General features: G+C 39.7%; 1 protein-coding gene across 1 annotated transcript in view; it reads right to left on the bottom strand.

Moving 5' to 3' along the window:
- Nucleotides 1–13,714, bottom strand: part of LOC307064929 (phosphatidylinositol 3,4,5-trisphosphate 3-phosphatase TPTE2-like) — a gene marked incomplete at both ends in the record, with an annotated part of 74,983 nt that overhangs the window by 1,052 nt on the left and 60,217 nt on the right. Inside the window, 3 exons of the mRNA XM_079721636.1 lie at nt 3,307–3,377; nt 4,663–4,761; nt 11,559–11,650. Coding sequence (XP_079577762.1) covers nt 3,307–3,377; nt 4,663–4,761; nt 11,559–11,650 — 262 coding nt within the window. The remainder of the gene's footprint in view (nt 1–3,306; nt 3,378–4,662; nt 4,762–11,558; nt 11,651–13,714) is intronic.

The raw sequence follows: 13,714 nt of genomic DNA, 5'->3' as shown, positions 1-13,714 counted from the left end.
TTCTAGATTTAGGAATGAGTTTCAGATATGATTGATAGAGGTTCTTTGGAATACTCTTCAAATCAATTACTTTTTAAAAATAGATTACCCGATTTAGTTATAAGAAAATCAGTTTTAAATGGGAGACTATTACTGATTTTTTAAAAGCTGTCCTCACTGATACTTACTGTGTCTTATAACTTCTGCCCTAGATGTAAGTGTGTCAACTCGCTTTTAAACTAGCTGAAGCCTCCCTGGATGACACCTTCCTGTGGCACAGAATTTGGTGTTGGTCAGTCATCAGTAAATCCACACATACTGAGGACCTGCCATATTCAAGGTACTGAACAAACCCATCTTAAACTTTCATGGGAGGGATTTGTTGCCACACTCAAGATCTGCTTCTAGTATGTTTTATAACACAGTCCTATGGCATGGACCTTGAGGATAATGCAACAGTGGGTCTCAAGAATAGCCATATTTTTACAATCAGAGAAGAAAAGGAATCCAAATCGGAAAAGAAGTAAAACTGTCACTATTTGCAGATGACATGATACTATACATTAAGAATCCTAAAGATGCTACCAGAAAAGTACTAGAGCTAGTCAATGAATTTGGTAAAGTAGCAGGATCCAAAATTCACAGCAATGTCTTGATTCCTATACATTAGGGATGAAAAATCTGAAAGAGAAATTAAGGAAATACTCCCATTCACCTCTGCAAACAAAAAGAATAAAATACCTAGGGATAAACCTGCCTAAGGAGACAAAAGACCTGTATGCAGAAAAATGTAAGACACTGATGAAAGAAATTAAAGAGGATACAAACAGATGGAGAGATATACCATGTTCTTGGGTTGGAAGGATCAACATTGTGAAAATGAGTATACTACCCAAAGCAATCTACAGATTCAATGCAATTATCAAACTACCAATGGCATTTTTCACAAAACTAGAGCAAAAAATTTCACAGTTTGTATGGAAACACAAAAGACCCCAAATAGCCAAAGTAATCTTGAGAAATAAAAACGGAGCTGGAGGAATCTGGCTCCCTGACTTCAGACTATACGACAAGGCTATAGTGATTAAGACAGTATGGTACTCACACAAAAACAGAAATACAGATCAATGGAACAGGGTAGAAAGCCCAGAGATAAACTCACACACATATGGTCACCTTATCTTTGATAAAGGAGGCAAGAATATACAATGGAGAAAAGACAGCCTCTTTAATAAGTGGTGCTGGGAAAACTGGACAGCCACGTGTCAAAGAATGAAATTAGAACACTTCCTAACACCATACACAAAAATAAACTCAAAATGGATTTGAAACCTAAATGTAAGGCCAGGCACTATAAAACTCTTAGAGGAAAACATAGGAAGAACACTATGACAAAAATCACAGCAAGATCCTTTTTGACCCACCTTCTAGAGAAATGGAAATAAAAACAAACAAAAAATGGAACCTAATGAAACTTCAAAGCTTTTGCACAGCAAAGGAAACCATAAACAAGTTGAAAAGACAACCCTCAGAATGGGAGAAAATATTTGCCAATGAAGCAACTGGCAGAGGATTAATCTCCAAAATATACAAGCTCAATATGAAAAATGAAGCTCAATATCAAAAAAACAACCCAATCCAAACATGGGCAGAAGACCTAAAAAGACATTTCTCCAAAGAAGATATACACAGTGGCAACAAACACATGAAAGAATGCTCAGCATCACTAATCATTAGAGAAATGCAAATCAAAATAACAATGAGGTGTCACCTCACACCAGTCAGAATGGCCATGATCAAAAAATCTACCAACAATAAATGCTGGAGAGGGTGTGGAGAAAAGGGAACCCTCTTGCACTGTTGGTGGGAATGTAAATTGGTACAGCCACTATGGAGAACAGTATGGAGGTTCCTTAAAAAACTACAAATAGAACTACCATATGACCCAGCAATCCCACTACTGGGCATATACCCTGAGGAAAACCATAATTCAAAAAGAGTCATGTACCACAATGTTCATTGCAGCTCTGTTTACAATAGTCAAGACATGGAAGCAACCTTAAGTGTCCATCAACAGGTGCATGGATAAAGAAGATGTGGCACATATATGTAATGGAATATTACTCAGCCATAAAAAGAAATGAAATTGAGTTATCTGTAGTGAGGTGGATGGACCTAGAGTCTGTCATACAGAGTGAAATAAGTCAGAAAGAGAAAAATACCGTATGCCAACACATATATATGGAATCTAAAAAAAAAAAAAAAAAGTCACTATGAACCTAGGGGCAAGACGGGAATAAAGACACAGACCTACTAGAGAATGGACTTCAGGATATGGGGAGGGGGAAGGGTAAGTTGTGCCAAAGTGAGAGAGTGGCATGGACATATATACACTACCAAATGTAAAATAGATAGCTAGTGGGAAGTAGCCACATAGCACAGGGAGATCAGCTTTGTGACCACCTAGAGGGGTGGGATAGGGAGGGTGGGAGAGATGGAAACGTAAGAGGGAAGAGATGTGGGAACATACATATATGTATAACTGATTCACTTTGTTATAAAGCAGAAACTAACACACCATTGTAAAGCAATTATACTCCAATAAAGATGTTAAAACAAAACAACAACAACAAAAAAGATGTGACACATATATACAATGGAATATTAGCCATAAAAAGAAACAATCAAGTTATTTGTAGTGAGGTGATTGGACCTAGAGTCTATAATACAGAGTGAAGTATATCAGAAAGAGAAAAACAAATACTGTATGCTAACACATATATATGGAATCTAAAAAATTGGTTCTGATGAACCTAGGGACAGGGCAGGAATAAAGACAGACATAGAGAATGGACTTGAGGACACGGGGAGGGGGAAGGGTAAGCTGGGAAGAAGTGAGAGAGTGGCATGGATTTGTATATACTACCAGGTGTAAAATAGCTAGCTAGTGGGAAGCAGCTGCATAGCACAGGGAGATCAGCTCGGTGCTTTGTGTCCACCTCGAGGGGTGGGATAGGGATGGTGGGAGGGAGACGCAAGAGGGAGGGGGTATGGGGATATATGTATACATATAGCTGATTCACTTTGTTATACAGCAGAAACTAACACAACATTGTAAGACAATTATACTCCAATAAAGATGTTAAAAAAATAGCCATATTTTTAAAATAATCAGATCACAATAAGGAAGGCAATGAAGAACAGTGACTCAGGGATTTTTTGGTTTCTATAAATTGGGCTTATGGCAATTAGCAAAAGACTTGTCATTACCTCTTACATAAACATTCGAGACTAAGCTGTTTCTACCGGATTATACCATAGCCATACCTGTTATTTTGTATAAATGATGTATGGAACCAAAAGAAAAATGGACAGTTGTCATAGTATTTAGGAAGAGCCTAAAAAGACATGGTAAAAACAAAATTTAGTTCTTAGTTTCCATTTTACTGTGAAAAATAATCTTTCCAAAGGGATTAAAATCCCTTCCTTTATTCATCTGTACATTCATCAAATAACTGTAGCTATTGAATATGCAGCACTTACCGTCAACATTATACTCAAGACACCAAGACAGAGACTTTGAGAGATTGCTGTTCCTTTCTCTCGCCATTTCTAGCAAAATTTTTAAGGACATGTATTTTCTCTATGAAAGATATTTATAAATTTAGACACTGGTCTTTTAATCTGGTTTGGATAGTGCTAAACAGAATCTACTAAGGACCTATGTCTATTTCTGCCCCAATAATATCATCCGTTCCTACAAGGAGCAACTACATTGGATAATTAACCACGATTGATGATGATAGAAATACCTAAGATTTCTGAAAGTGCTTTCATCTCATGACCCTTGACAATCACAAAGGCCAGATATCAGCAACATCCCCTTGGCTAGTGCCCCTACACCAGTGCTTCTGCTTAGAGACCACTGATTCAGAGAATTCAGACTGGCTCCGTTATTCAAGGGGAGCTATCCTGGCCACTTGCTTCAACACATGTACCATTTCAAACTTAGTAAATTCTCCGCCAACAGGGGGGATGCAGGAGGGCACAGGAAATAAGCTTTAAATTGGGCAAACACAGTTATACGTTGGCGGTTCTGGTTGATGATTTAATAGGAAAATGAAACTATTGGGGCTTAGAAATTTGCTATATACAGAATAATCAGACATACATTTGATAAATGGTAACATCAATTATACTGTAATGACAATGGCCTATATTCTTATTTTTCATAAATATTGGATTAAATATGCTACTTTAAATGAATTATACATTAATTGAGAGGAAAGCAAAATCTCCCTCACTTTAACGTATTTTATAAGTTATGGGGAGCAATGTGTTTTAAAGATACAAACCAAAAATATCACTGCTATGTACTTTATACCTTGGGTTTTTTTTTTGTTTTTAACATCTGGGTTTTTGTATTTTTTTCTTATTTGAAAATTAATACATGCAAATTGTATATAATTTAGAAAACAAATGAGCAAAAATATATTACATATTTTCTTTTTAAAAAAAAGTTCGATATAGAAATCTGACTTGTTTTGTCTCCCCATCCCTGACTAGGGGTTGACATCTCCTGTCATCTCCCTTGTTGGGAATTGTAGCAAAGGAAATCCCAAACCAGAATCATTCAGAAGACTAGACAAGATTAGCAGCATAGATTGTTTCTTGATTACTCACCGAAGAAGAAGAGAGAAATTTCACTTTCACCTCATCATACAGAGCTGGACAGTTGGATAGATTAATTATTACTCTGTCTGTTTCAGCATCATGAACCATCTGTGGATGAACACATGGAATTCAGAACTATAAACTTAACTGATAATGAGACAACAGTGAAGTTCACGTTCACTTACTGAGGCTTCTTCTATTTAATCACGTACTCTTGGTCTCATAGCCCAATGACTACATGTATAAATGTTATTATTTATTTCTATAAAGTTGCAATACTGGTAACATTTTTAACAGGCCATCGTGGTTGAGGGTTATGGTGGAACAGTTGAAAAGCAAAGTATTCAATTTTCTATTAGACTTTAACCAAGTAAACATTAGTGTTGAATGTGTGTCACCTAATTTTCATATGTTGGGAATACATAAGAAGCTCAATTTTAAAGCTAGTATGCGTATTTAAAAAGCAATGCCTAGTTGCTCACATTTTATGAAAAAATGTGTTTGCTGATGGGATCATAGGCCTTGTCTGTAGCAGACTGCTGGATGGAGTGACCAAAGGTAGGCCAAGTTTCTGGAATGAACGACTCTGAAGCTATACTGATTATTTGTTACAGATACACCCTTGTATGATAATGACCCCACAGTGAGAAAGGTCTGTGCTAGGCCCTGTGAAAAATACAAAACAAAGTGAAGACTCCGTTGATGCTTCAGGGAGCAAAACACACCAGGAACAATAGCAGAATAGCACAGAACTACGTGTTAAGCTGTATGATGAAGACTAAGGGTGCAGCTGTGTGCTTCAGGGAGGCTAACAGGCGTAGAATGAGAAAGTGTCACCGAGGAGGTAGAAACTGAGATGGGCGTGGAAGGATTTGTATAAATGAAGAGGAGCACTGAGGCGGGATCCAGATGGTGGAGTAGGAAGATGCTGCCACGGACACTCCAAAACTACAGCTACGTGTGCAACAGCTCTCCTTGAGAAAGACCTGAAGACTAGCAGAACAGCTCTCCTACAACTAAGGATATAAAGAAAAAAACACATTGAGACAGAAGGAGGGCAGAGATGTGGTCTCAGCAGGACCCATACCCCCAACATGGCTACCCACAAGTGGGAGGGGACCTCAAGAACACAGAGGTTCTCCCTAAGGAGAGGGGTTTGAGCTCCACATCAGGCACCCCAGCCTTCGGATCTGCACCAGGACAATGAGCCCCCATAACATCTGGTTTTGAAAACCAGCAGGGCTTGTATCCAGGAGAGCTGTAGGAAACCAAGACTCTGCTCTTAAAGGGCACACACACAAATTCACTCACTTTGAGTCCCAGGACAGAGGCAGCACTTTGCAAAGTGAAGTGCCCAGGCCGTATGTGAAGTACATTCATGAACTTGAGGGTGAGTGCCAAAGCAGGGGAAGAAACTGCCTCTGGGCAACAAAGTGCTGGTGGGCATAATTTAAAAAATTTTCCTTCTACCTAGGCTGGCCCAGCACTGGCAGGTGCCATTTCAAAACATTTGCCATCTACCTTGCTACCACCACTCACCCCAACACCAGCATTCCCCTGCAGACCTTTCCTGCCCAAAGCAGCTCCTCCCAGCTGGCACCCCTCCAAAGCAGCTGCCACCCTGCCATATCCAGCGGGAGTCCTTGGCTGGTTGTAGTCCCCCTCCTCCCAGGGTGGGAGCCAACCCCACTCACAACTGTACCTGCAACTGTTGTGGTTGGGCCCCACAGCCAGCCGCACTGGGGCCAGCCTTGTCCACCAGTGAATATGCAGCAGCTGGGGCCAGGCCACACAGGCAGCTGGCTTGGGGGCCAGCCCCTTCCACCAGTGTGACTGCAGCAACTGTGGCACCATACAACAGGACGGGCACATGCAGCCCACACAGAAAACATCCCTGGCTCTGGTGACTAGCAGGGATTGCTCTTCTGGGCCCCAAAGGAAACCACCTACAAAACCTTCAAAACCAGAAGATGTAGCTAATCTACCTAATACACAGAAACAAATTAGGAGACAGGAATATGTTCCAAATCAAAGAACAAGACAAAATTTCAGGATAAGAACCAGCGAAATGGACATAAGTCATCAACCTGATAGTGTTCAAATACCCATAAAGATACACACCAAACTTGGAAGAAGAATGAACACAGTGAGAACTTCAATAAAGAGATATAAAAAAGAACCAATCAGAGCTGAAGAATACAATTACTGAAAGGAACAATACAGTAGATGGAATCAAGAGCATATGAGGTGCAAAAGAATGGAAAAACAACTAGTTATGTACAAGGGAACCCCTATAAGACTATCAGCTGATTTTCCAGCAGAAACTTTACAGGCCATAAGCGAGTGGCACAATACATTCAAAGTACTGAGAGGGAAAAACTTATAACCAAGAATATTCTATCCAGCAAGGTTATTGTACAGAATTGAAGGAGGAATAAAGTTTCCCTGACAAGCAGAAACTACAGGAGTTCACCACTGAACCAGTCGTACAAGAAATGTTAAAAGGACTTCTTTAAGGAAAAAAGAAAAGGCCATTACTAGAAATCAGAAAACATGTGAAAGGAAAAATCTCCCTGGTAAAAGCAAATGTAGAGTAAAGGCAGTGGATCAACCACTTACAAAGGTTATAAAGTTTAAAGACAGAAGTTGTAAAATCAACTATAACTACAATAATTAGTAGGTATACAAAATCAAAAGATGTAAAATGTATCAAAAACATAAAACATGGAGTGGGGGGAGTAAAAATGTAGAACTTAAGTAATCAACTTAAAATAGACTACTATACACATAGGCTGCTATACACGAACCTCAAATTAACCACAAACCAAAAACCTAATATTGAGAAAAGTTAGAAAAAGGAATTCAAACATAATGCTAAAGAAAGTCATCAAATTCCAAAGGAAGACAGCGAGAGAAGAAGGAACATAGAAGAACTGCAAAAACAACCAGAAAATAATTCACAAAATGGTATTGAGTACAACCTATCAATAATCACTTTAAATGTAAATTCTTCAATCAAAAGACATAAGGTGACTGATGGATTAAAAAAAAAAAAAAAACAAGACCCATCTATATGCTGCCTACAAGAGATTCACTTCTGATCTAAAGACATACACAGACTGAAAGTGAAGGGATACAAAAAAATATTCCATGCAAATAGAAACAAAAATGTGGGGTAGCAATACTTATATTATACAAAACAGACTTTAAAACAAAGGCTGTAGGACAGCCACATGTAAAAGAACATTCTCTAACACCATGTACAAAAACTCAAAGTGGATTAAAGACCTAAATGTAAGACTGGATACTATAAAACTCCTAGAGGAAAACATAAGCAGAACACTCTTTGATGTAAATTATAGCAATAATTCTTTGGATCTCTCTCCTAAATCAAAGGAAACAAAAGCAAAAATAAATGGGACCTAATTAAGCATATAAGCTTTTGCATAGCAATGGAAACCAATGACAAAATGAAGAGACAACCTACTGAATGGGGAAAAATATTTGCAAATGATATGACTGATAAGGGGTTAATATCCAAAATATATAAGCAACTCCTACAACTCAACATTAAAAAAAAAAAGGCAATTAAAAAATGGGCAGAAGACCTGAATAGAGATTTTTCCAGAGAGGACGTGCAGATGACCAACAGGCACATGAAAAGATGCTCAACATTGTTAATCATCAGATAAATGCAAATTAAAACCACAATGAGACATCTCCTCAAACCTGTCAGAATGGCTATCATCAAAAAGAAGACAAGCCTCTTCAATAAGTGGTGCTGGGAAAACTGGACAGCTACATATAAAAGACTGAAATTAGAACACTACCTAACACCATACACAAAAATAAACGCCAAATGGATTAAAGACTTAAATGTAAGACGAGACACTATAAACGCTTAGAGGAAAACATAGGAAAAACACTCTGACAGTCATAAACCACAGCAAGATCTTTTTGGACCCACCTCTTAGAGTAACGGAAATAAAAACAAAAATAAACAAATGGGACTTAATTAAACTCAAAAGCTTTTGCACAGCAAAGGAAACCATAAACAAGATGAAAAGACAACCCTCAAAATGGGAGAAAATATTTGCAAATGAAACAATGGACAAAGGATTAACCTCCAAAATATACAAACAGCTCAAGGAGTTCAATATCAAAAAAACAGGGCTTCCCTGGTGGCGCAGTGGTTGAGAGTCCACCTGCCGATGCAGGGGACATGGGTTTGTGCCCCGGTCTAGGAGGATCCCACATGCCGCAGAGTGGCTGGGCCCGTGAGCCACAGCTGCTGAGCCTGTGCATCCGGAGCCTGTGCTCCGCAACGGGAGAGGCCACAGCAGTGAGAGGCCTGCGTACCACAAAAAACAAACAGACAAACAACAACAGTCCAGTTAAAAAATAGGCGGCAGACCTAAATAGACATTTCACAAGAAAGACATACAGATGGCCAAGAGGCACATGAAAAGATGCTCAACATCACTAATTATTAGAGAGATGCAAATCAAAACTACAATGAGGTCACCTCATGCCAGTCAAAATGGCCATTATCAAAAAATCTAGAAACAATAAATGCTGGAAAGAGTGTGGTGAAAAGGGAACCCTCATGCACTGTAGGTGGGAATGTAAATTGACACAGTCACTATGGAGAACAGTATGTAGGTTCCTTAAAAAACTACAAATAGAACTACCATATGACCCAGCAATCCCACTACTGGGCATATACCCTGAGAAAACCATAATTCAAGAAGAGACATGGGGCTTCCCTGGTGGCTCAGTGGTTAAGAATCCGCCTGCCAATGCAGGGGACATGGGTTCGAGCCCTGGTCCAAGAAGATCCCACATGCCGTGGAGCAACTAAGTTCGTGCGCCACAACTACTGAGCCTGCGCTCCAGAGCCCACAAGCCACAACTCCTGAAGCCCAGGCGCCTAGAGACCGTGCTCTGCAACACGAGAAGCCACCGCAAAGAGAGCCCGTGCACCGCAACGAAGAGTAGCCCCTGCTCACTGCAACTAAAGAAAGCCCATGCACAGCAAAGACCCAACACAGCCAAAAAAAAAAAAAAAAAAGACGTACCACAATGTTCATTGCAGCACTATTTACAATAGCCAGAACATGGCACCAACCTAAATGTCCATTGACAGATGAATTGAATGGATAAAGAAGATGTGGCACATATATACAATGGAATATTACTCAGTCATGAACAGAAACGAAATTGAGTTATTTGAAGTGAGGTGGATGGACCTAGAGTCTGTTGTACAGAGTGAAGTCAGAAAGAGAAAAACAAATACCGTATGCTAACACATATATATGGAATCTAAAAAATATATGTATATGGTACTGATGAACCTAGTTGCAGGGCAGGAATAAAGAGGTAGACATAGGGGCTTCCCTGGTGGCACAGTGGTTGAGAGTCCGCCTGCCGAGGCAGGGGACACAGGTTCATGCCCCGGTCCGGGAAGATCCCACATGACGCGGAGCAACTAGGACCGTGAGCCATGGCTGCTGAGCCTGCGCGTACAGAGCCTGTGCTCTGCAGCGGGAGAGGCCACAACAGTGAGAGGCCCGCATACCGCAAAAAAAAAAAAAAAAAAAAAAAAAAAAGAATCAAAGAAGATACCAGATTTGAAAGTCTGAGTAAGAGAATGCTGGTGCCATTTGCAGAAGCAGATGAAAAGTTCATTGGATAAATTTGGATTGACAACTGTGATTGAATTGCTGGGGTAAAGAATGCCCACATTGCAGCTCCTGCGTCTACCCCATGTATGGGGCTCATACATATGTGTCAAGTAAATGAAAGAAGATATTATAGTTTAAAGTAGGGGAATGGATGTGTAGAACCAAGAATAGAGTATGTGTGGAGATAAGAACAGAAAGCCAGGGATGAGGCCTGGGGGGAGTGCCCCCTCCTGGGGGTCAGGGGAGTAAAAAGAAGGAAGAGGAGAGGTAATAGGAGACCTAGAGACCAAAGCCTGAGAAAGAATCTTAAAAGTTTATATTTCTGGGCTTTCCTGGTGGCGCAGTGGTTGAGAGTCCGCCTGCTGATGCAGGGGACACGGGTTCGTGCCCCGGTCCGGGAAGATCCCACGTGCCGCGGAGCGGCTGGGCCCGTGAGCCATGGCCGCTGAGCCTGCGCATCCGGAGCCTGTGCTCCGCAACGGGAGAGGCCACAACAGTGAGAGGCCCGCGTACCACACAAAAAAAAAAAAATAAAATAAAAGTTTATATTTCTTACACCCATGAAGGAAGCTTTCCTGTTGCTCCAGGAAAGGTTTGTAGTCTTAACCTTTTCTTCAGCCTTTAAGAAAACTGACTATTTGGTCCCAAAGAGATTCCTCCCTGATCCATACACCCCTGCACTGCTTCTCACTGTGCAGTCCCATAGGTTAGCTGAGTTAGAATCACTTGAGACATTGCCAAGTGTAGAGTTTCCTGGGCCCCTTTCCACATTTCCTGAATCACACTTTGGGGGTATAACTTAGGAATCTGCATCTTTACCAGTCTCTAGGTGATTTTCATGCACATTAGAATTTCAGAATCAGTGCCATATAATAAAAATGACCAAGAAGAAGAGAATATGGCTAAAAGTGACAGATCCATGAATTTAAAACTCTGATAGATTCCTGGGAACATGCTTGGCATTTGTGGAAAAGTGAAAGGCAAAGCACCACTCTGAACTGAAAATATATTCTGGAAAACTATTTCCCCTGAACACTATTTTGAACAATAAATTTAACTCTTGACTCAAATCCAAACCCAGGGACACCAAGTTGGATGGTAACCAGAAAGCAACACAGCCTCTCCCTGTGGTGAGGGATGGTTTGGGGAGGGCCACATGCTGATTTGACACTGAGATTTAAAACAAACACTAGAATTTTCAGTTTCCATGCTTTCTCTTACCCTACAGTTTTTGGAAGCAGAACAGAAGAAGACAGGCTTTCCTTGCATTATTATTTGTACTTTTAGATCATTTCCATTGCCTTCTCCAACACCTGAATGAAATTAAAAAGTTAGGCTGGTTAGAGCAAAGATCAAAATGTCTCACCAATTAACAATATGGATTAAAAAGAGAAAAAATTATCCCAGCTAACAGTGTGTCAATATTGAATCATTTGGGCTCTTGCATGGATTTTGTCTTTGAAAGACAAGGCTTCAAGTTCAGTTCTGTCCCCTAAAGCAGAATTTATAAGGCTGGAGAAAAAAAGACATTGTTCAGCTTCTAAGATTTAGAATCCCATCACTTCACCTTCATAGAAAAAAAAAATTAGGGAAGGGGATATGCAACCTTTCTTGCTGATGTGTTGCTTTCTTCAGACTTCTAATTGTGATGTTTCTTAATAATAAATAGTCTAAATTCCTCTTGCGCTAGTTTAAATCCAGTTTATGGAAAATATAGGATAACTGTATCCCAATGTTCCTGCTATGTTCAGCATATATTTACAGACAAATGGTTTCTTCACCTTTCTTTTTTCAATTTAATTGACCCACTTACTTCAGCATTTCATGAAAGGGCTGGTTTCTCAAGCCTCCATATAATTTTTCCGGCTTTCCCTTCCACCCTGCATATTTCACTTAAATACGCACAGAACTAGAGGTACAGAACTAAAACAAATATTCTCATAAAGTCATGTATCCATCACTCTTAACTGTTACATTCAGTTTGTTCTGTGCTCATTTAACCTTGTTCTCACTGACACAACGTGTCCTGAGGAATCAGGCTTTCTCTGCCTCAGTTCCCTCTGTCCCACCCACCTGCAGAACTTCGACGGAGGTCAACCAGAAGTCAGTGAAAACGTAGAGCTAGACGAAGTCAGACACTTCTCACGTGACAGGAAAAGGGCATTGCTTTATGAGCTTAAACTAATTCCCATACAATTTAAAACTTTTTAAATAATTTAAGTATATTTGCACGATTTACAAATAAAAGGTATAAAAGGCATGAAGTGAAAAGTCTCCATTTTCCCTATCTCCCACCTGTTTAGTTCTCCAGCCCCAGACAGATAACCCCTATTACTAGTTTCTAGTTTTTTATGCATATATAATCAAATATGAATATATATTCTACCAGAGGTTTTATATATGTAGATACACACGAACAAATATATTCTCCTTTTGTTTTATAGAAATTGTTGCATGCCATAGCACTGTCCTGTACATGCATTTTTTAACACGTCAAACATTTTAACTTATTACTAAGGAACAAGTCAAATGCTACAGCTGTTTCAAAGTACTGCACATTTATGGGCAGATAAGGAATGATGAAATGAATTTACAAATAAATACAAAACAGGTCAATAATCAGTTGCATTCTGCTAGACACAACTAAATAATTTGCATTTTTATGTACAAAAATTATTTGCATCATTATCAGTTTTCTACCACTTAGAGTTGTAAAATAGCTTAAAGACCATGAGAGGTGAAGGTAACCCTGGAGGTAGGCCTAAAGAAGACACTGCCCATTTCAGAATCTATCACACTTTTTCCTGACAGTCTGCTGTGATCATCATCTCAAAGGAAGATTATTCTTTTTTTTTTTTTTTGCTTTATAACAAATTTAATCAATTATACCTATAAATATGTTCCCATATCCCCTCCCTTTTGCGTCTCCCTCCCACCCTCCCTATCCCACCCCTCCAGGCGGTCACAAAGCACCGAGCTGATCTCCCTGTGCTATGCGGCTGCTTCCCACTAGCTATCTACCTTACGTTTGGTAGTGTATATATGTCCATGCCGCTCTTTCGCTTTGTCACAGCTTACCCTTCCCCCTCCCCATATCCTCAAGTCCATTCTCTAGTAGGTCTGTGTCTTTATTCCTGTCTTACCCCTATGTTCTTCATGACATTTTTTTTCTTAAATTCCATATATATGTGTCAGCATACAGTATTTGTCTTTCTCTTTCTGACTGACTTCACTCTGTATGACAGACTCTAGGTCCATTCACCTCATTACAAATAGCTCCATTTCGTTTCTTTTTATGGCTGAGTAATATTCCATTATATATATGTGCCACATCTTCTTTACCCATTCATCCGATGATGGACACTTAGGTTGTTTCC

This window comes from Hyperoodon ampullatus, assembly GCF_949752795.1.
Source record: "Hyperoodon ampullatus genome assembly, chromosome: 16".
Lineage (NCBI taxonomy): Eukaryota > Metazoa > Chordata > Mammalia > Artiodactyla > Ziphiidae > Hyperoodon > Hyperoodon ampullatus.
Note: the sequence above shows the minus strand (reverse complement) of the source record. Positions and strands in the feature narration are given on the sequence as shown.